Source organism: Oncorhynchus mykiss, chromosome 30, assembly GCF_057628025.1.
Source record: "Oncorhynchus mykiss isolate SJ-2025 chromosome 30, ASM5762802v1, whole genome shotgun sequence".
NCBI lineage: Eukaryota > Metazoa > Chordata > Actinopteri > Salmoniformes > Salmonidae > Oncorhynchus > Oncorhynchus mykiss.
In genome coordinates, this window is record NC_143051.1 from 24,873,518 (window position 1) to 24,900,483 (window position 26,966).

Genomic DNA, 26,966 nt, shown 5'->3' on the forward strand with positions numbered 1-26,966 from the left:
GTACTGCTGTAACAACAACAGAGGCAGATATAGAGAGAGACAACCAGCCAGGACAGCCTTAGTCCTCTTGCTGTGTGTTTGTCACTGTGTTGAGATATTGGCTGTTAAAGCCAGTGGGGAAGCCAGATAGTTGACAACTATGGCTCTACACATTTACTGACATTTGTGGCTGCTTTGCGTGATGTATTGTTGTCTCTAACTTCTTTGTCCTTTGTGCTGCTGTCTGTGCCCAATAATGTTTGTAGCTTGTTTTGTGTTGCTACCATGTTGTGCTGCTGCCATGCTATGTTGTTATCTTAGGTCTCTCTTTATGTAGTGTTGTGGTGTCTCTCTTGTCATGACATCAAAACTATGAAATAACACTCATGTAGTAACCAAACAAGTGTTAAACTAATCTAAAAAGATTTTTAGATTATTCAAAGTAGCCACCATTTGCCTTGATGACAGCTTTGCACACCAACGAGATCAGATCAGGGTTGGGTTATAAAAAAATATCTGAAACTTTGAACATCCCACAGAGCACCATTAAATCCATTATTAAATAATGGAAAGAATATGGCACCACAACAAACCTGCCAAGAGAGGGCCACCCACCATAACTCACAGACCTGGCAAGGAGGGAATTAATCAGAGAGGCAACAAAGAGACCAAAGATAACCCTGAAGGAGCTGCAAAGCTCCACAGCGTAGATTGGAGTATCTGTCCATAGAACCACTTTAAGCCATCTGGCGCAAACCCAACACCTCTCATCACCATGAGAACACCATCCCCACAGTGAAGCATGATGGGGGCAGGATGTTTTTCCATTCACCAGCATGAAGGAATGATGGATGGCGCTAAATAGAGGGAAATTCTTGAGGGAAACCTGTTTCAGTCTTCCAGGGTTTTGAGACTGGGACGGAGGTTCACCTTCCAGCAGGACAATGACCCTAAGCATACTGCTAAAGCGACACTTGAGTGGTTTAAGGGGAAACATTTTTAAATGTCTTGGAATAGCCTTGTCAAAGCCCAGACCTCAATCCAATTGAGAATCTGTGGTAAGGCCTCCCGGGTGGCACTGTACTGCAGCGCCAGCTGTGCCATCAGAGTCCCTGGGTTCGCGCCCAGGCTCTGTCGTAACCGGCCGCGACCGGGAGGTCCGTGGGGCGACGCACAATTGGCCTAGCGTCGTCCGGGTTAGGGAGGGCTTGGTCGGTAGGGATGTCCTTGTCTCATCGTGCACCAGCGACTCCTGTGGCGGGCCGGGCGCAGTGCGCGCTAGCCAAGGTTGCCAGGTGCACGGGGTAGCCTCCGACACATTGGTGCGGCTGGCTTCCTGGTTGGATGCACGCTGTGTTAAGAAGCAGTACGGCTGGTTGGGTTGTGTATCGGAGGACGCATGACATTCAGCCTTCGTCTCTCCCGAGCCCATACGGGAGTTGTAGCAATGAGACAAGATAGTAGCTACTACAACAATTGGATACCACAAAATGGGGAGAAAAAGGGGTAAAAAAAAGAAAAGAAAAAAAAGAGAATCTGTGGTATGACTTAAAGATTGCTGTCCACCACCGGAACCCATCCAACTTGAAGGACCTGGAGCAGTTTTGCCTTGAAGAATGGGCAAAAATCACAGTGGCTAGATGTGCCAAGCTTATAGAGACAAACACAAAGAGACTTGCAGCTGTAATTGCTGCAAAAGGTAGCTCTAAAAGTATTTACTTTGGGGGGGGGTGAATAGTTATGCACGCTCAAGTTTTCTGTTTTTTTGTCTTATTTCTTGTTTATTTCACAAAAAAATATTTTGCAACTTCAAAGTGTTGTGTAAATCAAATGATACAAACCCCTCAAAAGTCCATTTTAATTCCAGGTTGAAAGGCAACAAAATAGGAAAAATCCCAGCCCCTGTCCCCGCAGGAGGCCTTTTGGTAGGCGGTCATTGTAAGGATTCACCACTTTTTTTCAATTTTCGCCTAAAATTACATACCCAAACGTAACTGCCTGTAGTTCAGGCCCTGAAACAAGGATATGCATATTCTTGGTACCATTTGAAAGGAAACTCTTTGAAGTTTGTGGAAATGTGAAAGGAATGTAGGAGAATATAACACAATAGATCTGGTAAAAGATCATACAAAGAAAAAACCAACCGTTCTTTTGTATTTTTTTTTGTACCATCATATTTGAAATGCAAGGGAAAGGCCATAATGTATTACTCCAGCCTAGGTGCAATTTAGATTTTGACCACTAGATGGCAGCAGTGTATGTGCAAAGTATTAGACTGATGCATTTCTGTTCAAAATGTTGTATCAAGACTGCCCAAAACTGCCTAATTTGTTTATTAACTAACATGCCTACTTAAATAAAGGTTAAATAAAAATATATATTTATAAATGTAGACTATTATCAACAAGTGTGCTCTGTTATGTTACCTTCTTTCTCTACCTCAGCAGGTTCTCCTTTCCTCAATACACACACTTACACAAGACAGTATAAGCCAAACATGAGTCTGTGGGTAATAAAATGATGATGATGATGATGTCTGTGTCCATGGACTACCAAAGGATACTGCAGGCAGCATGTTAATGAGGGGCTAATCACTCACCCAACACAGAGACACGATGAGCATCTCTCACAATAACACGGGTGACATCAGTCACATAACTCCACTTCGTCAGAGCCTTTAATCAGCTGTGTCTAACGGCAGAGCAGACTGACAAAAAAGCAAGTAAGGAGATTGGTGAATTGGAAATTAGAATGGTGAAATGAGGATCTGTAGTGTGTGAGAAGAAGCATAGCGAGGGAGTGAAGAGTGGGAGAGAAGATAAAGACATGTAGAGTGTCTGTGAAAAGAGAACAGAAGAGCAAAGAAGAGAAAGGCCCTCCACCCAGCTGAGGGTAATTAGATCCATAGTGTGAGGTCACAGCAAGTGGAGGAATCTTCCTGGGCCTCTCTTAGCTCCTGTGGACCAGATGGGACTATGACTATATTCTCTCCTCTCCCCTCCCCTCACCCCCCCTTCAAATTCAAATAAAAGAGACTACTACAGCCGAAAGTAGAGGCTATAGACTCCAAACATCCCCTTGAACTCGTAAAAAAACATTTAAAGCATGTTGCTTATTCATGGATTTCTGGTGACATATTACTCCCTCTGATGGAATTCTATTAGAATTCTCTGGTAATAACATCCTACCCTCCTAGCTGAGAGAAAGCGTAATGATGTGGAACATGGAATGCTAAGCATATCATAACAATAGCAGTTGCACTCCAATGCTTCCAAATTGACTGTTTAATTCATCTCTCTTTCTCTCAGAGTAATTTTTACAATTATGTTCTTCTCTTGTTAAAAACGACTAAGTGCTTGAACTTTTAGTCTCCCTGTGGACTCTGGGATTGCCTGTTTGGCTTGCTGCTGGTTTGTTGGTTAAGTCGTAAAAACTAAATTCATATGAGTTGACCTGAAGAAATCACTCACTCACTATCTGCCAAGTAAACACTCTTCATATTAAATTATTATATTGACTTGATCATGTTGATATGTGAGTGTGTACTGTTTATACATTTATACTTTTCACATGAGAGCAGTTCAAATGACTGCTTGGTATATATGATGATTGTCAGAGACATGGGATGTGACACATTACTACTACACCACACCAATCAGAACCCCCCTGCTACCACCACCGTGATAATCAAAACGCTGTCTTGTTCTCTCCTCCCTCTGTCCTCTCCTCACTAATCTCCACCCTCCTCTCCTCTCCTTCCTCCCTCTGTCCTCTCCTCACTAATCTCCACCCTCCTCTCCTCTCCTTCCTCCCTCTGTCCCCTCCACCCTCCTCTCCTCCCTCTGTTCTTTTCACCCTCCTCTCTCCTCTACTCCCTCTGTCCTATCCTCCTCTCCTCCCCCCATCTGTCCTCGCCCCCCCCCCCGTCTGTCCTCGCCTCCCCCGTCTGTCTTCGCCTCCCCCAGTCTGTCCTCGCCTCCCCCCGTCTGTCCTCGCCTCCCCCCGTCTGTCCTCGCCTCCCCCCGTCTGTCCTCGCCTCCCCCAGTCTGTCCTCGCCTCCCCCCGTCTGTCTTCACCTCCCCCGTCTGTCTTCGCCTCCCCCCGTCTGTCTTCGCCTCCCCCCGTCTGTCTTCGCCTCCCCACGTCTGTCCTCGCCTCCCGCCGTCTGTACTATCGCCTCTCCCCGTCTGTCTTCGTCTCCCCCCGTCTGTCTTCGTCTCCCCCGTCTGTCTTCGCCTCCCCCCCGTCTGAAATCTGTGTGTCTCTGAAAAAGCTCCACAAAGGGTTAAATAAACTCTGCACACTGTGATGTATGCTTCCTCCCTCCCCTGTGCATTATTGACAATGTTTCCAGCCTTAGGTCTTGGTCAAGTCTTTGACTATCTCTGAAAGAGCTAACCCAGACATTTCCAGCCTCCTGTATCATCTTCAACTACAGTATATACACAAGATGATAATAATCAGATCTGAATGTTCATATCGGAGTATGTCTGAAACCGGGAGAGAGACTGCTGCAAGTCAATTACATTGCAAAGCTAATTGAGGCATATATTAGTCAATCACACAGCACCACCGCCCTGATAATCATAGTGTGGAATTAGATATTTTCTCCTTCTGTAGTTCCCCGTTACGATACGCATCAATACTTTCTATTTCACTTCATCACTTCATCAGTCATCACTGTGATGTCTGGAGATGATTACTGGTCTTCATTTAGAATGGATTACTCTGGAACAACACGCTAACACACAATGTTCCTGGGATTATGGAGGAAGGGAGGGAAGGAGAGATAGAGAGAAAGAGGGGGGAGTAGTGGCAGAGAGTGGGAGGAAGAGAGAGAGAGAGAGAGAGAGAGAGAGAGAGAAAGAAAGAGAGAAAGAAAGAGAGAAAGAAAGAAAGCATGGCCAATCCTCCAACATATCCACATTGTTTCATTCTGCCAATGGGGGTTTCTTATCAAAACTCTGCCAGGACCATCATGAAAGGATATGGTAATTAACAAAAACACACACACACACACAAACGGAGGTAAAAAGGCGTGTTGAGCAGTGAGGCAATATAATGTGTCTGTTGAGGGGGTATTTACATAGCCTTGCAGAGCACTTCTCACATTCAACGAGTTAACTCTCTGCTCAGGTGACAAAGATGATTAAAAAATAGAAAATATCCCCTTAGCATCCCATAATATATACTCCACATCCTGTCTGCTTGGCCTGCTTCCTTTCAACATGTTGCGAAATATGTTCTTCAAATGAGACACGTTTCGATGAAAGTTAGACGTGTTTTATTTTCCCAAGGGGAAAGTATCACGACTCCCTCTGCTCTCTTTAAAATAGGGATAAAAAAACAGACAGAGAGGAAGGGAGAGAGTGAGAGAATGTTTATGAGGTGTTCTGTGATCATGATGAGTGGAGTTGGGTTTTATTGAAATGAGGAGGAAGAGCAGAAGCGGTTCGCTGCAGACGTGAGAAGAAAGGATGGAGAAAAATAAAGAGAAGCTAATGAGCTGTGTGTATTACAGTGTCCGCTCCCTCACATCTGACGCCTCTCACCCACCCCGTCCTCCTCTACAGAGACTATTAACACTGTTGTCACGTCAATTAGTCGGTGAGGACAGGCAGAACATACACAGCATTTGATAAACAGATGGTGGATTTTTCTACTCGTAGCACTATTAAAGGAATACAGTTCAAAACAAGAGGAAATTAGCCTCATAACTTCTACTGTACTGTGTAGGCTACCATAAATGATCCTAACGGTTTATTACATCCATATATTAACATTTTTATTCATGCTCATTGCTTTTATCTCACAAAATACATGTTGAAATGTTATATTGTTGTGTCAACATTTGCAAACCAAACACTAGAAAACTACGCATGGGTTTATAGAAGACTTGGAGGGGAGCTTAGGCTAGTTTCTGTAAGAATGAACCAAACACCCCAAGGGGATTCAATACAGAGTTCTACGATTCAAGTGTGTCAGAGCTCCCTCACATTGTACTTAAAGATACTCCAGCAGACTATGGCCAATTATTCACTTCTTTCACTTCTTTCATCTCTCTCTCTCTCTCTCTCTCTCTCTCTCTCTCTCTCTCTCTCTCTCTCTCTCTCTCTCTCTCTCTCTCTCTCTCTCTCTCTCTCTCTCTCTCTCTCTCTCTCTCTCTCTCTCTCTCTCTCTCTCTCTCTCTCTCTCTCTCTCTCTCTCTCTCTCTCTCTCTCTCTCTCTCTCTCTCTCTCTCTCTCTCTCTCTCTCTCTCTCTCTCTCTCTCTCTCTCTCTCTCTCTCTCTCTCTCTCTCTCTCTCTCTCTCTCTGAAGTGAATCCACTCGCCATGAAACTGCTTCATAATGGACATTCTTCAAATAACAGGTTTTCATACAAATGTCATTTTCAAAACAAATGTCTGAAATCTATTTTTCCCCATCTCCCTTTAGCTCTTTGTCAGTGAATATGATTGTATGCTTCATTGAGATTCTCTGTATCACTCCGGCGGAAATGGTTTTAGAACTGCCACGGGAGTGTTTTTAGTCGTGAAGTTGATTTTCTCTGAATCACCCACACCTTTTTCAGATCACACAAATTCATATTATCTCACTCTCTCTCCTCAGCTAGTGTGTTTGTACATTGAAAAGGTGAAAGAGTGCCTTTCCCAATCGCAAGAGTCAGAGCAAATGCGGTAGCGGCAAGCAACATAACTAGAGTGATCCCAGTAGTGAACTTACTGGCCAATCAGGTCAATCACTTCTCTTTCTTCTTTTGCTGTGACTCACCATGCACATAGCTCTGATAGGTCTATTCATTTCACAGTCAGCCCAACAGACTGACAAACTGCATTGTAAATGCAGGCAGCCCTGCAGTAATGTATACCTGTATACCATTCATCTGAGTGACTCAGCCAGCACAGCACAGGCTCTTCACAATCCCCATTCCTTCTCCGCCATGCACAGCACAGACTGACAAAGTGCCTCAGGTGTCACGGATACATAAAACAGGCGGATCAGACAATTAACACGCTTACGCACAAACACGTGCACACACACACACACACACACACACACACATATACAGTGCCTTTGGAAAGTATTCAGACCCCTTGAATTTTGCCAAACTTTGTTATGTTACAGCCTTATTCTAAAATGAATTAAATAAATAAAAATCCTCAGCTATCTACACACAATACCCCATAATGACAAAGCAAAAACAGGTTTTTATAAAAATTTAAAAAATTAAATATTTTACAATAAAACAATAAAAAAATCTAATAAAAAAGACAGCAATACTAACAATGACATTGATTGTACTGTTGAATGGGATGGCCAATTTAGAGGACAAAACTAAACTTAACTCACACATACACAAAATAAAACAAAATCCTATTAGGTGGTACATGTATAGGAAGACAGCATATAGTCATTACAAGCAGTGTAGTTAAGCCAAAAATAAATATTGAGTGGAGTACAGCACAGAGTAGCAGCAGATCGTCAACCCAGTTATGAAGCGGGACTAGACCATTTATCCAGTATCGGCTGCCATATTTTGTAAAACATTGAACTTCTATTGGAGGTATTGTATTGAATCTTTTCCATATGTATTACATTCCCTAAATCCCGTAACCACATTTCAAAGGTAGGTACAGTCTCCAGTTTCCAAAATGCAATATGAGCCTTTTGGCTAATAGAGTACAAAGAGAGACAGCTTTCCCTTCGTGGTTATTCCCATCAACTGTACCAAACAGAGCGGTCAATGGGTCTGGGGCTAGAACTCTATCAAAGGCTCTAGATAAGTAATCAAAAATGAGAGCCCAGTAAACATGTAACTTAGGACATGTCCAGAATAAGTGGGTCAACGTCCCCTCATCCTGCTGGTTTTTATACATTTTTGCAAATGTATTAAAAGTTTAAAACAGAAATACCTTATTTACATAAGTATTCAGACCCTTTGCTATGAGACTTGAAATTGAGCTCAGGTGCATTCTGGAGACAGGATCGTGTTGAGGCATAGATCTGGCGAAGGGTACCAAAACAATTCTGCAGCATTGAAGGTCGCCAACAACACGGTTGCCTCCATCATTCTTAATTGGAAGAAGTTTGTAACCACCAAGACTCTTCCTAGAGCTGGCCGCCCAGCCAAACTGAGCATTCACGGGAGAAGGGAATTTGGTCAGGGAGGTGACCAAGAACCCGATGGTCACTCTGACAGAGCTCCAGAGTTCCTCTGCGGGGATGGGAGAACCTTCCAGAAGGGCAACCATCTCTACAGCATTCCACCAATCAGGCCTTTATGGTAGAGTGGCCAGACAGAAGCCGCTCCTCAGTAAAAAGCACATGACAGCCTGCTTGGAGTTTGCCAAAAGGAACATAAAGACTCTCATTGTGAGGTATTGTGTGTCGATTGATGAGGGAAAAAATTATTTCATCTATTTTAGAATAAGGCTGTAACCTAACAAAATGTGGAAAAAGTCAAGGGGTCTGAATATGTTCCGAAGGCACTGTACACACACTGAAGTACAGACAGTCATAAAACAGACAATGAACAAGCTCCTACCTGCAGTTAGGTGGCGGGTCCAAGGTTATCTCAGCCAGCTCCTTCTGAATCCTGGGGAATGAGGAGGAACACACATTACACACACACTTTATATACATTACACACAAACATCACATACAGATTATATCTACGTAATGCTAAACCCACACAGACACACGCGACATACTAGCTAGCCGGTGTGTTGTAAAAATCCTGTCTACACATTGAATAACTTATTGATTTCCTAATGAGCTCCTAGCATTGTGATTGAATACAGGAATACATCCTGTCAAGCTATATCAATATAGGGACGCACTGTTGAATTTCTCATCTTGTTTCGTGGGCCTGTGCAAATTGACATTGACTACAGACAGGCCTTGCTGTGTAAAATAGTCATATTTGCTTTCTGGACAAATCAACTATGAATCTGATATTGAGATGAGGATTTTAATGACTCAGGGTGGAATAAATCTGACTGATTTAGTCTCTCTCTCTCTCTCTCGTCCCCTACTCTCCCCTCCCTCTTTCTATCCTTCCCTCTCTCTTACTTTCTCCCCCCTTCCTCTCTCCCTACATGTTGGAATCCTTTCCACAGCTAACAGCTAGACTAAATAAAGGTTTAGTTTAGTGAGTAGACGGGATCAAGATAGGGTTCAAATTACACTGTTGTACACAGCACTGCTCATTACATAACTATGCTAATGATTTGCTCTGAGGATTCTAACAGCCAGGTGCTGTTTTTATTTTATTTTTTACAATCAATGACTTCACCGTCCATTAAGGCTGCAATATTCCACTCACACTGAGACAACCCTGACAACAAGCTACTCTCCAGGGTTTGGAACTGGTTCAGGGAACAAAACCAAAAAACAGAAAAGAATGAGAACTGGGAACAAAAGTGATCTATACTGTTCCGGAACAGAACTGTTATTTTAAGAGCATGGGAACAGGTTAATACTGTTCTTTTACATTCCTGGATTTTTTTTCCCCAGTGCCACAAAAAAACACAACGAAGTGCCTATGCAAAGTACTCTCTCTGTCACTCAGAAACGTATTCCAGTGTCTGCCTGCCAGCTGAAAATCTTTAGCAGTGTGTGTGCATGTATAGGCTACCTACCCCTCCGAAGCATAAGCTACTGTAGCCTACCAACGTTACAAGCGTGATTCAGAAATTAGGGAGAGAGATTTTTAATTGGTCCCACATTAATCCAACTCTTTCTTGGAAGTTCAAAGACATTCAAAGTTTCCTCATAGAAGTCGCTCCTCCGTAGGTATAATTCTGTGGGCCTAATTCAGATAATGCATGTCATAACAAGATGCCCAGTGCTTCAAGCCTCCTCCTCCACCCTCTCTCGCTTTCCACCCACCCGCAAAATTTCAGTCGCACCTCGCGCTCTACACTTGTCTGTCCAATGCATGTAAACAACTAACTATAGCTTGCTGCTCTATCTGCACTGATTGGTGAAGTAATTTAATGTTGATTTCAGAGGTTTAAAAAGGAGCCGAAAGGAACTATATAAAACATAACTTACTTTTTTGGTGTTTGAACTGGTTCAGATATTTATTTTCCTGGTCGAAACAGTGGAACAGAACAACAACAAAAATGGTTCTGTTTACTAAACGATTGGAAAATAATTTTGCTTCAAACCCCTGCTACTCTCATGAATAATCATAAACCTAAAGATTTTGAGATATAAGCCTAGTTCCGAATGTATAAAGCGTCTCAGAGTAGGGGTGATGATGTAAATTAGGTCCTCCCTGTCCATAACAATTTGATTCATTATGATCTAAAACGCAAAACTGATCCTAGTCTGAGATGTTTCATGTGGCCCCTGGCCCTAAATCATCTATGCACAATGCTCGCAACAACTGTTGTTACTATATGTCATTGTAAATAAGAATTTGTTATTAACTGACTTGCCTAGTTAAATAAAGATAAAAATGTTTAAAAAATAAATAAAATAGATATAAAAAATAATAATAATAAACCCCCCCCAAAAAAACATATGAACATATAAATATGGTTTAAAAATTCACAAAAAATAATAAATATAAAAAAAATTACAATTAAAAAATATACTTTCAAAACAATATTTACATCTGCTAGATGAGCTATACAAATAGTCAGCTGCAGCCATGGGGGAGGACAACAACAAGCAGCCTTCCAATATCAGGAGACAGGGAAGCGTCACAACATCAGTTGAAATGGCACACCTCCGCTCACCACCCCTACCACCACCGCCACCACCACGGCTCAGAGCGGGAGAGAACCAAAGGTGGTCATTTTGTTAATTTAACCTGTCATCCCTGTCGCTGTCAACTCATTCCCTCGTTCCCCTCCAAATGTCACGCCATGGAGGAATGTGCACACATACATACACAAACACACACACACACGGACACACACAGAAGGAGTGCTGACAGGTAGGCACCACACCTCAAAGAGCGAGTGAGCGATGGCAGAACAAACGACAGCAGATCCCCTCATCTCCTCTGTGTGCTTGTATTGATAATAAACTCTCTGGTTCATGATGAGAGGAGACTGAGGGTAAATCATTGTGCAGTGGGAAAATACGTCTTTCTGCAAGGGGCTGTATAACTGTAATACAATCACCACGGTTATGGAGTAAGTCGTTCCTAGGCTTGAATGCACAGTACGCTCTGTAATTTCATCTACAGTATTTTCTCCTGAAGTGGCAAACTTTACCTGGTGAGGCTGCAGGCTGTTAAGAGAGGATGGAGGGAGGTATAAATGAGAAAATGAACGAGGGAATCCATGGGGAAATGGACTAATTACAGAACATGCAGGCCTCCCTTGTTCATGTTCACGCATCCATGGGCTCTCTCTCTGTGACACAAACACTTTGTTTTTCTCTAATGTCCCACAGACCATTGAATTTCATACTAACCCATTGATGGTTATAATAAATCCACTGCTTCAAGGTGCATCTGAGTCAATATCATCTCCGTATTATACTGTTTATGAAGTACTTTTGAATAAGACCATTAAGGACACTTCCTTACACAACCTACATGGACAGAATAGAATAGAGAGAATTGCAGCTATACCTCTTGGCGCTGGTGGAGAGCTTGGCAGCGGTCTTGCTGGATATCTTGGCCTCTTTCTTCTTGGGCGTTGTCTGATCTCGCTCCTGACCCTGCTCCTGACCCGGAGGGGCCACCTCTCTCTGCTCCGCGTCCCAGCTGCCTCCACTTGTGTTGGGACTGTCTTCTGGCCTCGAGCTGGGCTGCACCTCACTGGACATCCTGGCACTGGGACACACATGCATTCGGGGGCACACACACACAAACACACAGATAAGTCAAAGGTTTGGGGTTTCCCTAGACACCTTACAAAGCAGTCTTATCGCCTGACTAAATATATAGCAATCAAAGGTTTGAATCCTATTGGTTCGGTGGTTGTCTTTCAGTCAGTGGCTATTCTGTTAGAAGTACAGTATTAAAAACCAAACCACCAGAGACGGCCAGCCAGCCAGCCACAGCCAACAGAATTAAATACTGTTCCCCTCCTAGGTCTCAGGTCTTTTAAAGGTCATTATAGTAAGGCAGGCAGGTTCCATGTCCCCACAGACCAGCTCACACTACAGCCTCTATAATCAAAGCTCCTTCTACAAGGTCGCATTGAGGAAATGTAATTTCCCAACATACCATATGAGCCTTCAAGGTGAAGCTGTGCATTTTAAACATTCACAGAATGAGAAGTAGTTGTTTGAGTAAATGGGGGTTGTGTGCAGTGTGTGTGTGTGTGTGTGTGCAGTGTGTGTAGGGCTACTGTAAAGGAGCAGATGGTTGCTGAAATGAGCATCACATTCCAGAAAGAGCATGACGACAGACAGCAGATCTTCAATCAACGCAAAGTGCAGCTACACCACACACACTTTGGTCATGAACACTCAGAATCCGTTGGGCAACATTCATTGACATGCATTAACACATTTTTCTCTTGATGCAGTGATTGGTGATTTCTCCTGAGGCAACTGATGAGTGTTGTTAATAGGCTAAGCATACAATAACAATGCATGATCTTCTAGGAAACATTATGTTTCTGTTCTATTTGATTGATTCTACTCTATGAATCATATCTATTTGAAAAGTTAAATACTTATGATCAATTGAAATACTGTGAGATTTGGCTATCAAAGACCTTCAAGCACATACATGTAACAATAACATAACACCATCAATGCAACCCCCCAAATGAGGATATCGTTCTTCTCCCAGGTCATCGGCTCTTTAAACACTTTCAGTGTTCTCCTTTTGAAAAGGACCGGTGATGAGAAAAACAGCTGAAAAGTAACGAATCCCGTGCTGCATTGGTCTCACAGTCATTCATACAACAACAGATAAGGATGAGCACATTTTTCTTTTGTTGTGTAAATAATCCCTGTTGTCACGCGGGGCTGTCACAATAACTGAGCCAGTAGGTCTACTGCTGGGGGAGCAGCCCTCACATCGCGTGCATCCCACGCAATTGAGGAGGCCTAAAAATGAACACCCCAACAGTAATAGGAGAACCCTCGTGTTCCCTCATTGCCTAAAGATACGCTGCCACACAAAACAAATCGTTCGCAGCAGCATGAGTGAAATATTAGCTGAGAAGCTTTTTAGTGCCCACATCAAGAAGTGTCATCTAGAAACCAAAGACACCGCCCCCCCATATGAGGATATTGTTCTTCTCCGGGGTCTTTAAACATTACTTTCAATGTGCAGTTGTTACAATGTTTCAGAAAGAGATTACCTTCCAAATAGTTGACGCACAGACGGTCGACGCAAACAATGTTCTATCAACACCTGAAGTAGGCTATATCCCGTGTGTTGCTCGACCGTTCTATTCGATCTTGGTCTCCGCTTTCGTTATCCGCTCTGGCTGTGAGAGAATGAGACAACCGGACCGCCTCTGAGCGCGCGCTCTCCTTTTTTTCTTACACAGTGGGTACACGAGTACGCGCAACCAAGTGTGTGTATATTGCGCTGTTCTAATGGGGTAACAAGCATTGGCTGTAGAGGAATAACGGTAAAACCTAACAATATATCATGAATAGGTTACTGTCCTTTTGCTATATTAGGGCATTTTTCCGTCTACTTTTTCTGTATTTGCAAAGTTCAAGAAAAGTACACATTACCATCATCTTCAAATCAGACAAGCTGCAGCACCCCCTGAAAAACCTGAATTAAAAAATTATTCTCACAAAAGTAGTGCGCTGAGCTTTTATTAGTACTGTTTTAGCGGACCGATATAAGGCGAACATATGTTTTAGCACCCCCGCCTGAAAACACACAAAAAAACAAAAAAAATATGCAGCACCCAAACATGCGGCTATGCATACAAGCATACAAGCATATTGAAAATATTCATTTTCACAGTGAAAAGGTTTCAAATACATTACTCACAAAAAAAAACAGGAGAAGAAAACGGACAATCTCTTCCATACTCAGAAATTCACCGAGCGTGGCGGAACCAAAGTTATGGGAACGATGTCTCCTCACGCGGTGTATAAACCATGAAACTACTTCCTCTCTATCGCAACATGCGCCATTGAAAATCAACGTAGGCCAAGTTTTATGGCATTCATTGTTCAAGTCCGTCTTATTTCTGTAATTTGTGGTTAAGGAAATAACAATGGAGACGATTTTAGAACAACAACGTCGCTACCATGAGGAGAAGGAAAGGCTGTTGGATGCCAAAACAAAGGAAATGATGCATAAGAAAACCACGGTATGTGTTGCATCAATGATAATGCTATTTAATGCTAATGAAGTTAATTGATCCAAAGTCAAAGCAAATCAATGTTATAGCATTAAACAAATTCTTATGAGCTAACGTTATTGATGAGGATAGTAGCTTATGTGTTATTATTTTGTTTATTTGTGGTCGACTATTTTGTTTATTTGTGGTCAACTAACAATTGTATCAGTTACAATTTAGCTGGCAACAATTGTATTGTCAGCCAGCTAACGTTAGTTGCATTAGCTATTTGGCTAACTTGCTATCCAACTAGCTAACACTAGTAGTGCTAACTAGTAAATACAACCCAATGGGATGGAGTTTGGTCCCGTTTCTGTCTCTGCCAGCTAACTAATATTTATGCATGTTTCTTCTCAAACAGTTACGCGAACAAATAAACTCAGACCATCGAACAAGAGCAATGTTGGATGTGAGTATTCTGTGATATTGAAACATCAAGTTGCACCTGTATTTTCATATTAACTTGTCTTGTGGCTAACAGTTAGCCTACTTATTTACCTTGCCAAGGACATGAATGATATGACAGTTTTTTTTAAATGACAAGCTTCGTCGTCCTTTCAGAGATACATGGACGTGAGTTCAACTGTCAGGGAAGCATATGAAGACAAAGATGGGTAAGTGTGTGTAATGTTTCAAGCTCTCATGCATGATTAGCCTTGCTATGTGGAGTAAATCAGAGGTGTAATATTGTTGTGTTCTCTTTCTACAGTATGAGGAAGGATGAACTGAATGCCATATCAGGACCAAATGAGTTTGCAGAGTTCTACAACAGACTTAAACAGATCAAGGAGTTCCACAGGAAGCATCCTAATGAGGTAATTTTGTCAGCTGCTTCCTGTCTGTCCTAGCTATAAACTGAAGAAGTCATGCCAGAAGTATATCTTCTCTGTTGAGAAGGTTCTCAAAACTACAATATGTAGTTCTAGACACAGATCTGCCATTGTTTTGGTAAAGAGCTGAGGGGATGGGGCAGGAGAAATGTAACCACTCTCAAATTCATAGAGTTTAGACTGACCATCCATGATATCAAGTATGGTTTGAAATATATTTTGAGGCTATTGGGGCATAACATGTACATTTTGGTAAACCAGTCACAGTAGCAGGTAGATTTAAAAATCTAGCAGCCACTTAGATTATTTACCAACCAAAATATGTTTTTCCTGCTGCAATTACACCAACAAAACAACAAAAATTGATAAGCATACTTTGTAATGTTTCTAAAACAATAATTGTATTACTAGTAAGAAGTAATTTGGTACACACAAACAGAATACAGGCACTTATCCTCTCCCGCCTGGACTACTGCAACTTGCTGTTGGCCCGGGCTCGCCGCTTGTGCCATCAAACCCATGCAACTTATCCAGAATGCTGCAGCCCGCATGGTTTTCAACCTTCCCAACTTCTCTGTCACCCCCCTCCACACACTCCACTGGATTCCGGTCAAAGCTCACATCCACTACAAAACCATGGTGCTAACCTACCGAACAGCAAGAGGAACTGTCCCTCCCGACCTTACGGCTATGCGCAAACCCTACACCTCAACCCAAGCAGTCCTTTCTGCCACCTCAGGTCTCTTGTCCCTCCCAACCCTACGGGAGGGCATCACCCACTAAGCCAAGTCCATGCTCTTCTCTGTCCTGGCACCTCAATGATGGAACCAGCTTCCCCCTGAAGCTAGGACAGCAGAGTCCCTGCCCATCTTCTGAAAACATCTGAAACCCTACCTCTTCAAACAGTATCTTAAATAGTCCCCCTCAACAACTAAAAATTAAATGTGAACCAGCACTTTCACTTGACTTTCCCCCTCCCCCTTTCTAGCTCTGACTCTACGGATAGCTGCTTTATTGAGGAAAAATGTACTTTCTCTGCCTGTGATATGTGGTTGTCCCACCTAGCTATCTTAAGAAGAATGCACTAGCTTTAAGTCGCTCTGGATAAGAGCGTCTGATAAATGACTAAATTGTAAACAATGTACATTGTTTAATTACATGTTTTAAATAAAAATATCACGAGACATGTTCACCCGCCCATTTAAGGGCAGGAGGTTACAGTGGTAATGTGACTCGAGTCATGTTTGCATGTGAGATTGGGTGACTTTTACTTGAGTCATTTTCTATTAAGGTATCTTTACTTTTACTCAAGTATGACAATTGGGTACTTTTTCTACCACTGGTAGTAGAAGCGTTGTCTTCTCTTCCCTAGCAGTAGAAAAACCTAGTTTGTGGACTAAACAATGTAAATAGCCAAGAAACACAAAGACAAAGTCTCACTTCAGTAGATGTTGTTTTCAAGTAAATTAAACCAACTTTTATGCCTGTGCGCAGCGCTTCTAAAAAATAGTTTTTTTCACTCGGCTCGTCACTTGAGCACAGCTCCGAGCCAGGCAGTGTTGCAGCGCGGGGTGGAATAGGCTATACAGGGTTATTTGACTGTGTGTTTTAATTTACCAGCTATGAAATGAAATGGAAGAAATATTTTAAACAGCTACTCCTGCATTTATTTTACTGTGAATGTGATCATACTTGGCTATTTTTAGTCAAGTGCAAGTGATATGCTTGCACTGTGGAGCCAATGTGGCGGGTGAAATGGACACCCGCCAATGCCAAAACCTATCCACATTTGGCGGGTGTTAATTTTAGGCCCTGGAGGTTGTACTCTACAGTGTTTTTTGTTTACAAACAATGGAGTAAAACAAGCTTATATTTTGGCTTCTGGTGGGGTATGACAGTTAAGCTAAGCGCATGAGGCATTTTTAAGTTATTCTTCAAGAACCAATGGGGTTATGTAATTAATTTATATTTCCAATAGATACACCATTGCAGATTCCCCTTTTTTAAATTACTATTATAATTCTATATGTCTATGGATTCTGTATGTAATTCTACAGTTCCACGTGCATGAAAGGAAAAAGGTCCTTGTGTTATTGCATGTTCCACAATAAATGTCTTAAACCAAATCTTGAACAAAAGTTTGGGTCAACCAACCTTCATCCGGGTTTATCATGTCTCCTGCTGTGGCTAAATCTGTATGTTATTGTTGTTTCAGATATGTGTGCCGATGTCCATGGAGTTTGACGAGCTGGTCAAGGCTAGAGAGAACCCAACTGAAGAAACACAGAGTGAGCGTATACACTATGGTGATGGTATCCATGTCGGACTCTCAGTGTAGGTATTAATGTAATGATTTATGTGGTCTTTCCCCAGACATGGTGGAATTCAGTGATGAGGAGGCCTACGGACGCTACCTGGATCTCCATGACTGCTATCGGAAGTTTGTCAACCTAAAAGGGGCCGAGGTAAGGTGCCCACTCTCCATATCCACCATAATCTTCATAGTCTATTGTAAAACTATACTAAAACCTTCTGGCCTCTCTGTTTCAGAAACTGGAGTACATCAGCTACCTGTCCTCATTTGACCAGTTGTTTGATATCTCCAAAGACAGAAAGAACGCTGAATACAAAAAGTAAACATAGCTAACTGTTTTTATCATGCAGATCTTTTCTTTGCGAATGTACTATACTAAACACAACATGCAACAATTTCACTGATTTTACTGAGTTACATTTCATATAAGGAAATCGGTAAATTGAAATAAATTAATTAGGCCTTAATCTATGGATTTCACATGACTGGGAATACAGATATGCCTCTGTTGGTCACAGATATATATTTTTTAAAGTAGGGGTGTGGATCAGAAAACCACTCAGTATCTGGTATGACCACCATTTGCCTCATGCAGTGTGACTCTTCTCCTTCCCATAGAGTTGATCAGGGTGTTGATTGTGGAATGTTGTCCCACTCCTCTTCAATGGCTGTGTGAAGTTGCTGGATATTTGCGGGAACTGGAACACGCTGTTGTACACGTAAATCCAGAGCATCCCAAACATGCTCAATAAGTGACATGTCTGGTGAGTATGCAGGCCATGGAAGAACTGGGACCTTTTCAGCTTACAGGAATTATGTACCGATCCTTGCGACATGGGGCCCGTGCATTATCATGCTGAAACATGAGGTGATGGTGGCAGATGAATGGCACAACAATCGGCCTCTGGATCTTGCCATGGTATCTCTGTGTATTTAAATTGCCATTGATAAAATGGAATTGTGTTTGTTGTCCGTAGCTTATGCCTGCCCATACATACCACCATGGAGCACTCAGTTCACAACGTTGATATCAGCAAAACGCTTGCCCACACGACGCAATACAAGCTGTCTGCCATCTGCCCAGTACAGTTGAAACCAGGATTTATCAATGAAGAACACTTCTCCAGCGTGCCAGTGGCCATCGAAGGTGAGCGTTTGCACACTGAAGTCGGTTACGACGCTGAACTGCAGTCATGTGAAGACCCTGGTGAGGATGACGAGGACACAGATGAGCTTCCCTGACAGTTTGTGCAGAAATTCTTCAGGTGTACAAACTTGGTTTCATCAGCTGTTCAGGTGGTTTGTCTCAGACCATCCCATAGGTGAAGATGCTGGATGTGGAGGTCCTGGGCTGGCACGGTTGGGTTAAATGACAGTGGAGGCGGCTTATGGTCGAGAAATTAACATTTAATTGTCTGGCAACAGTTCTGGTGGCCATTCCTGCAGTCAGCATGCCAATTGCACGCTCCTTCAACTTGACACATCTGTGGTGTTGTGTGACACAACTGCACATTTTTAGTGGCCTTTTATTGTCCCAGCACAAGGCGCACCTGTGTAATAATCATGCTGTTTAATCAGCTTCATGATATGTCACACTTATCAGGTGGATGGATTATCTTGGCAAAGGAAAAATGCTCACTCACTATGTAATCAAATTTATGCACAACGAGTGAAATATGCTTTTTGTGCGTCTGGAACATTTCTGGGATCTGTTATTTCAGCTCATGAAACATGGAACCAACACTTGATGTTGTATTCATATTTTTGTTCAGTATAAATGTTATTCCTATATAATTGTAGTACCTTTTGAATTTGTTTGTTTTTCCATCAGGTTGTGTGACACCTGTGTTATGTTATAACAGGTACTTAGAGATGCTACTGGAGTACCTTCAGGACTATACAGAGAGAGTCAAACCTCTGCTTGACCAGAATGATCTCTACGGCAAGATCCTGGGAGAGTTTGAGAAGAAGTGGGAGATGGGGACCTTCCCTGGCTGGCCAGTGAGTGTCCAAGATGGGGAGGACGTCTACTATAGCGACAGTAGTGTGATGGTCTAGATGGGTGTTTTTAATTTATTATTATTTTTTAAATTCTCTTATAGAAAGAGACGAGCAGTGCTCTGACCCATGCAGGAGCCCACCTGGACCTTTCTGCTTTCTCCTCTTGGGAGGAGTTGGCTTCCCTTGGTCTGGACAGGTTGAAGTCTGCCCTTATGGCCCTGGGCCTGAAATGTGGAGGGTAAGCAATTAACATGCTCTTTTGTGGCTGGGCGGTCGTCTATGGACATGCAATCAATCTGGAATATAATAATAACAGTATTGTAATTGCAATGTTATAACAGTAACTGGAATAATGTCATATCAAATCTATCTGTACACTATGAGTATATGTAGACGGTGTAATGATTAGGGCTGTTGAGACCGTATTACCGCCACCCTGCTGGTCACGAAGGCAGTCTAAGTGCATGTTTAAAAAAATAAAATAAAACATGTTTTATTTGACCTTTTATTTAACTAGGCAAGTCAGTTAAGAACAAATTCTTGTTTTCAATGACGGCCTAGGAACACTGGGTTAACCTCTCTAGGGTATGTGGGACGGTAGCGGTCCACCTCGTCAACAGCCAGTGAAACTGCAGGGCGCCAAATTCAAAACAACAGAAATCCCATAATTAAAATTCCTCAAACATACATGTATTTTACACCATTTACACCATACACCATTACATCATTACACCATACACCATACACCATTTACACCATACACCAAGATACACTTGTTGTAAATCCAGCCACAGTGTTGATTTCAAAAAGGCTTTACGACGAAAGCAAACCAAATGATTGTTAGGTCAGAGCCAAGTCACGGAAAAACCCAGCCATTTTTCCAGCCAAAGAGAGGAGTCACAAAAAGCAGAAATAGAGAAAATGAATCACTAACCTTTGATCTTCATCAGATGACACTCATAACTCATATGTTACACAATACATGTATGTTTTGTTCGGTAAAGTGCATATTTATATCCAAAAATCAGAGTTTACATTGGCGCGTTACGTTCAGTAATGTTTTGCTTTCAAAACATCCAGTGATTTTGCAGAGAGTCACATGAATTTACAAAAATACTCATAATAAACATTGATAAAAGATACAAGTGTTATTCACAGAATTAAAGAGACTTCTCCTTAATGCAACCGCTGTGTCAGATTTCAAAAGAACTTTACGAAAAAAGCACACCATGCTATAATCTGAGAACAGCGTTCAGAGACCAAAACAACCCAAACAGATATCCGCCATGTTGTGTCGTCAACAGAAGTCAGAAGTAGCATTAGAAGTATTCCCTTTGATCTTCATCAGAATGCACTACCAGGAATCCCAGTTCCACAGTAAATGTTTTATTTGTTCGATAATGTCCATTTATGTCCAAATACCTCATTGTTTTTTGCGCGTTCAGTACACAATCCAAACTCACGACATGCAATCACTAGGAGAAGACAAGAAGTTCCGCTACAGTCCGTAGAAACATGTCAAACGAAGTATAGAATCAATCTTTAGGATGTTTTTAACATAAATCTTAAATAATGTTCCAACCGGAGATTACCTTTGTCTTCAGAATTGCAATGGAACAGAGCTCGCGTGAGACTGAACTCGTGGCTCTCTGCAGACCTCTGACTCATTCGCCTCTCATTTGCCCCCATTTCACAGTAGAAGCATCAAACAAGGTTCTAAAGACTGGTGACATCTAGTGGAAGCCTTAGGAAGTGCAATATGACCCCATAGACACTGTATTCGATAGGCCAAGAGTTGAATAACTACAAACCTCAGATTTCCCACTTCCTGGTTGGATTTTTTTCTTGGGTTTTTGCCTGTCATATTAGTTCTGTTATACTCAGACATCATTCAAACAGTTTTAGAAACTTCAGAGTGTTTTCTATCCAAATCTACTAATTATATGCATATTCTAGCTTTTATGGCTGAGTAGCAGGCATTTTCATTTGGGCATGCTTTTCATCCAAAATTCCCAATGCTGCCCCCTACCCTAGAGAAGTTGACTGTCTTGTTGAGGGGCAGAACAACAGATTTTTTACCTTGTCAGCTCGGGGATTTGATCTTGCTACCTTTCGGTGACTAGTCCAACACTCTAATAAATAGTTTAACATTTTAAGCTAAATCGTTCTGATCTGTTACGTCAGCCACATTTGCGTAAAAAAAGTTTGATGTTAGTGGTTGTATTAATTTGATCTCTCACATCCCACAACTGTCCGACTATGTTTGGCATATTTATTTCTCGCACCGAATAGGTCAACTTTAGTACTATAGGGGATAGTAGATTGACATAAGCTAGTGCTTTTGCTGTTTGTTAGGGAAAGGGGGATACCTAGTCGGTTGTACAACTGTAATGTGTCTTCTGCATTTAACCCAATCCCTCTGAATCAGAGAGGTGCGCGGGGCTGCCTTAATCGACATCCACGTCTTTGACGCCCGGGGAACAGTGGGTTAACCTTCTTGCTCAGAGTCAGAACAACAGATTTTTACCTTGTCAGCTCAGGGATTAGATCCAGCAACCTTTCTGTTACTGGCACAACGCTTTAACCACTAGGCTGCCGTCAGGCCTACTCATCTTGTTGACTCAGGAAAAGTAAATGTGGACATTTCTTCTAATATCTTCAACTTGCACCCCTGTCTTCACTTGTAGCCTGTGAGAAAGACCAGAACATGTGAGTGAGAGGTGCTTCGGAGCAGGCAGCACTAGGCATGTAATATTTTAGAGTGCATTATGGCCACGCAAAGGGGATGCTGCCGGGAAATTCGACACATTATCAAGTGCTTCTCAAATTGTGAATGAGACTGACCGTGTGTACAGCCTGTGCAAAAAACAAAGCAGAGCTCATGCCTCTTTTCAAGTGAATTGCTTTTCATTATGCAGCCTTACCATTTATTACAAATCTAAACATATAGCCCAGCGTTTGTAGAACAATTAAAGTTATATTAATAACTTTACATTGAGCATATAGGAGTACCTATTTTTGTTAACCGCTCAACACAGAATAGCCGCATGTGCTCACTCCCTCAAATCGTTCGGCGAAAATATCCTTTCTATTTTATTCAGCTTTGTTAAATTGTATTCTTCATACTATAAAATGCCACGGAATTCTAAGCAAATCTTGTCTGCTAAATGAACTAGTGTAGCCCACAGCCATTTGGCATAGCCAGATCAGGACCTAACATAAGGACAACTCAGAGTATGCTGCTATTTTCTTCTGAAATAGACTGCTTTTGCTTCATACCTGTCTAAAATAAGTAATGGATTTATTGTGAAGGTATAGGACATATTACATAGATTTATTAGACTTATTAAAATGTAGATGTTCCAAAGGTCCGCATCAGTGGCTTGTAGGCTGTGTGTGGAAGCCAGAAGATGCTGAATGTGTTTGTTAATTAATGGTCAATTACCGTGAGACAGACAGTTATTTGATTGACAATCACTGGCGGCTGAAATTTCGTGACCGCCACAGCCCTAGTAATGACGAATTTAATATCGGATTGGGTGTGTCAGATGAAAGGTTGCTAAATGGGTGTATGTGGCTAAATGTGTGTGACCCCACAGAACCCTGGAGGAGAGAGCCCAGAGGCTGTTTAGCACCAAAGGCAAATCTCTGGAATCTCTGGATCCCTCCCTATTCGCCAAAAACCCCAAGTCCAAAGGACCCAAGAAGTATGTGATCGTCAGTTAAACATTTGCATTGTTGTGTTTTTCTGCACCTGGTGGCATGATGTAGCCCTGTTATTGACCAATCTAATCTCTCTGCAGAGACACGGAGCGTAACAAAGAAATCGCCTTCCTGGAGTCTCAGATTTATGAGTATGTGGAAATCCTGGGGGTATGTAAAAGCTGCCAAGGATGATGACTCTTAAATATTTTCACCATCGTATTTAATCAATGTCAGTAGTTGTGAGGACGACTTTTGAAATAGGCCTTTATAAAATGGTTAGTTCCGGCCATTCTATAGGTGTGTGTTACTCCCAATAATCCACACAAACACCTGTTCACAGTTCCATCTGATTGTCTATGGCACTGTAGGAGCAGAGGCAGCTGACCCATGAGAACGTGCAGAGGAAGCAGGCCCGGACAGGAGAGGAGAGAGAGGATGAAGAAGAGGAGCAGCTCAGTGAGAGTGAGAGTGAAGATGAGGACAACGAGATCATCTACAACCCCAAGAACCTGCCTCTCGGCTGGGATGGAAAGGTCAGGACCTCCTTCCATACATCAGACGTGTACTAGCTGTGAAAAAGTTCTGCAATGGCAATCAAATAAAAGAGGTATTATTTATTCAGACTTTATTGTACAGCGGTTGCATGCCACCACGCTAACCTTGTTTATCTGTTCTAGCCCATTCCATACTGGCTGTATAAACTCCATGGGCTGAACATCAACTATAACTGTGAGATCTGTGGAAACTACACATACAGGGGACCCAAGGCCTTCCAGAGGCACTTTGCAGTATGTTCAAATTTCTCATAATTATTAGCTTATGTCATTACAATATCATACTGGGTTATTACATTGTTATATCAATGCCCTCCTTTCATTTTTTTTATGTGCATAATGAGTGAAACTGAAGAGGATTCGATTTTAGAAAGTGTACTAATTCTGTTCCCCGCTAACATTGTTTCTAGCTAATATGTTGTCTTGCCCACCCCCCAGGAGTGGCGTCACGCCCATGGCATGCGCTGCCTGGGAATCCCCAACACTGCTCACTTTGCCAACGTCACCCAGATCGAGGACGCTGTCTCTCGTAAGTAGTTCTGTTAAAGCCCAGATAGAGGCTGAGGCAGATGACAAGTGAAAAGAATGAGTATTGTTATTTGGCTTGAATAGAATCATGTTAGAGAAAAAAAGTGTTACCAGACCAATAAATATTGGTCAGTGTAGTTGTGCATCCAGATTGCCCTCGCAAAAAAGTTTCTGACCGCAAAGGTCTTTACTGGTTAAATAAAGAATGAAGAATGACTGGTCACGGCCTCCCGAGTGGCGCAGTGGTCTGAGGCACTGCAGTGCTTGAGGCATCACTAAAGACCCGGGTTCGTCACGGCCGGCCGTGACCGGGAGGCGGCACACAATTGGCCCAGCGTCGTCTGGGTTAGGGGAGGGTTTGGCCGGATGGGATTTCCTTGTCCAATTGCGCACTTGTAACTTCCTGTGGCCATCCTGGCACCTGCAAGCTGACTTTGGTCGCTGGCTTCCGGGTTAAGCTGGCTTCCGGGTTAAGTGAGCAGTGTTTCAAGAAGCAGTGTTGCTTCACCTATCCCGAGTCTGTACGGGAATTGCAGAGATGGGATAAGACTAACTACCAATTAGATATCATGAAATGGGGGGGGGGGGGGGGGTAAAAATAACAAGACTGGTCTTTCAGTCCATGTACTGGATCATGATGGATGATAATACTAATGTGTATTTTTAACCCAGTGTGGTCAAAGCTGAAGTCCCAGAAGTCATCAGAGCGTTGGCAACCGGATACAGAGGAGGAGTACGAGGACTCCAGTGGAAACGTGGTCAACAAGAAGACCTACGAGGATCTGAAGAGACAGGGTCTGCTGTAGAGCGTTGAGACGCGTAACGTGATGCCCACAGAAAAATGTCTTTATTTGACCACCTAATCTGTTGTACCTTAAACTGTAACTTGTAATGTTGTTTTTAGTAATTCCTCCCTTTGACAACCTTTTTGAAATGAAACAGCCATTGATTTTAATAATAAATTTGAGTACCATTTGTCACCATTGTTGTTTGTTGTTAGTTCTAGTAGAAAGCAATTGTAATGTCTTATCAAGTTGCTTAGGGCGAGGGTATTCAACTCTTTAAGAGGTCCAGAGCTTGCTGGTTTTCTGATATTTAATTGCACCCACCTGGTGTCCCAGGTCTAAATCAGTTCCTGATTAGAGGGGAACAATGAAAAAATGCTTTGAAGTTCAGAGTTGAGTTTGAGGGGCTGAACGACTGCCTCTTCCCTTGTGATTAAACATTTTTGGGATAAATGTACCTCTTCTACATCCAATGGTGCTTTGACAGGACCCATGGTTTGTAAGAATCCTTGCCTTGTCACATGGACAGTCTCTTTTTAAGGGAGTGTAGTAGTGGAAGAGAGAGGGGAGTCTACCTATATCTTTACACTTGCTCATTGATTCCTCTGCCTGGTATGGAGAATATAATTTCTCATACATTTATTAAAATATTTAAGGCTTGCTTAGCTGTCTTTTGGCATTAAACAGAAGACTTGTACTATATTTGAGTGAGTTAATTAGTCAATAGTCTTGTAACATGCCTTGCAGTGACATGCAAATTGTCTTACAGGATCAGTTTGACAATGTAAGAGTACAGTTGAGGGAAGAAAGATGCCTGAATATTACTAAAAGAGTTGATCTGATGAATTTGGTCTGTTTAATTGAAATATACACCATCTGACAGTCAAATAGTGATACTGTATAGAAACATGTATTAAGCAGAGATATGGACATAGTATGTCATTGTTTACCAATCTAGTTGGGCACTAATTCACATAACCACATTATCAGTCTCCAGGCTGCACCCATTAAAGGCTGCCTCTCGTTTAAAGAGAACTAGGAGCTAATCCTTTCCTTGGCTGATGGTTTGAGATGGCAGTTCTGGCTCTTGATCTCGGCTGTGTCCTGAGGGCATCCTAAAACAACTACAGTGTGTTCGACAAGTGCTCCTGGACCCTAGGGACAACACTCACGAGATGTGTTTGTGTTTATCTCATTGAGGAATACTGAGCTCACCAAAATAATGCCCATGCCATCACATGACAGAATCTGAAACCTTCATTAATTAACACCTTTGCTAGCATGAGTGCCAGATCTGTTTGTACTGTGACTCAGGCTACACTTTTGCAGTCGAATTCCCCGCACGTTATTATTTAGTGCTTTTGAATGTAACTATTAGGAAAACTGTGGGAGATGGAGACCAACTTCCACAAATGACCCCAAACCAACCAACCCACCACAACCATGAGCAAACTGTATCTCATATACACAACCAGGTCAAAGACTGAGAACAGCCAAACCATTCACACCACCATGGTTCCACCAGGAAGAGACTTCTACAATACAGAACGTAAAAAAGTCTTCCCTACAGCTCAGACTGGGGGATAACACACCAAAACTTAAGATTTCATCACGAACATCTCTACACTTAAGACTGAGAGAATGAAAGTCACCCCTTCTTTGGGGCTCCCGAGTGGTGCAGCAGTCTAAGGCACTGCATCTCAGTGCTAGAGGTGTCACTACAGACACCCTGGTTCAAATCCAGGTTATCACAACCAGCCGTGATTGGGAATCCCTCAATTGGCCCAGCGTCGTCCGGGTTTGGCCGGTGTAGGCCGTCATTGTAAATAAGAATTGGTTCTTAACTGACTTGCCTAGTTACATTAAAAAAATAAAAAATACATCCTTCAAGAATGAGATAGTGAACTATAGTGAGGATGATTCCCAACCCCTCCTGTCTCAGCCTCCAGTATTTACAGTGCTTTGCAACAGTAATCATC

At 42.3% G+C, this 26,966-nt stretch overlaps 2 protein-coding genes across 3 annotated transcripts in view; one reads left to right on the forward strand and one right to left on the reverse strand.

Annotated features, from left to right (window-relative positions):
- LOC110488159 (ubiquitin-conjugating enzyme E2 E2) overlaps positions 1 to 13,995 on the reverse strand; it is an 81,619-nt gene extending 67,624 nt beyond the window's left edge. The window contains exons 1-3 of one of the 2 annotated variants that reach the window (XM_036971431.2): positions 13,916 to 13,995; positions 11,573 to 11,776; positions 8,525 to 8,575 (exon numbers count right to left, since the gene is read on the reverse strand). In XM_036971431.2, the coding sequence (XP_036827326.1) occupies positions 8,525 to 8,575; positions 11,573 to 11,769 (248 nt within the window). In that variant the 5' untranslated portion in view covers positions 11,770 to 11,776; positions 13,916 to 13,995. Of the gene's footprint in view, positions 1 to 8,524; positions 8,576 to 11,572; positions 11,777 to 13,262; positions 13,456 to 13,915 lie in introns of those variants that run through there. The other variant, XM_036971430.2, reaches the window with a different exon arrangement.
- LOC110488162 (splicing factor 3A subunit 3) lies at positions 13,794 to 25,182 on the forward strand. The gene is made up of 15 exons (XM_021560251.3): positions 13,794 to 14,240; positions 14,632 to 14,679; positions 14,832 to 14,884; positions 14,980 to 15,085; positions 17,316 to 17,388; positions 17,474 to 17,565; positions 17,651 to 17,733; positions 19,277 to 19,415; positions 19,517 to 19,653; positions 23,015 to 23,122; positions 23,219 to 23,288; positions 23,489 to 23,653; positions 23,798 to 23,908; positions 24,113 to 24,203; positions 24,875 to 25,182. Exons 1-15 carry the CDS (start codon positions 14,145 to 14,147, stop codon positions 25,006 to 25,008), a joined length of 1,506 nt encoding a protein of 501 aa, XP_021415926.1. The 5' UTR covers positions 13,794 to 14,144; the 3' UTR covers positions 25,009 to 25,182.
- Positions 25,183 to 26,966: the final 1,784 nt, after the last annotated feature.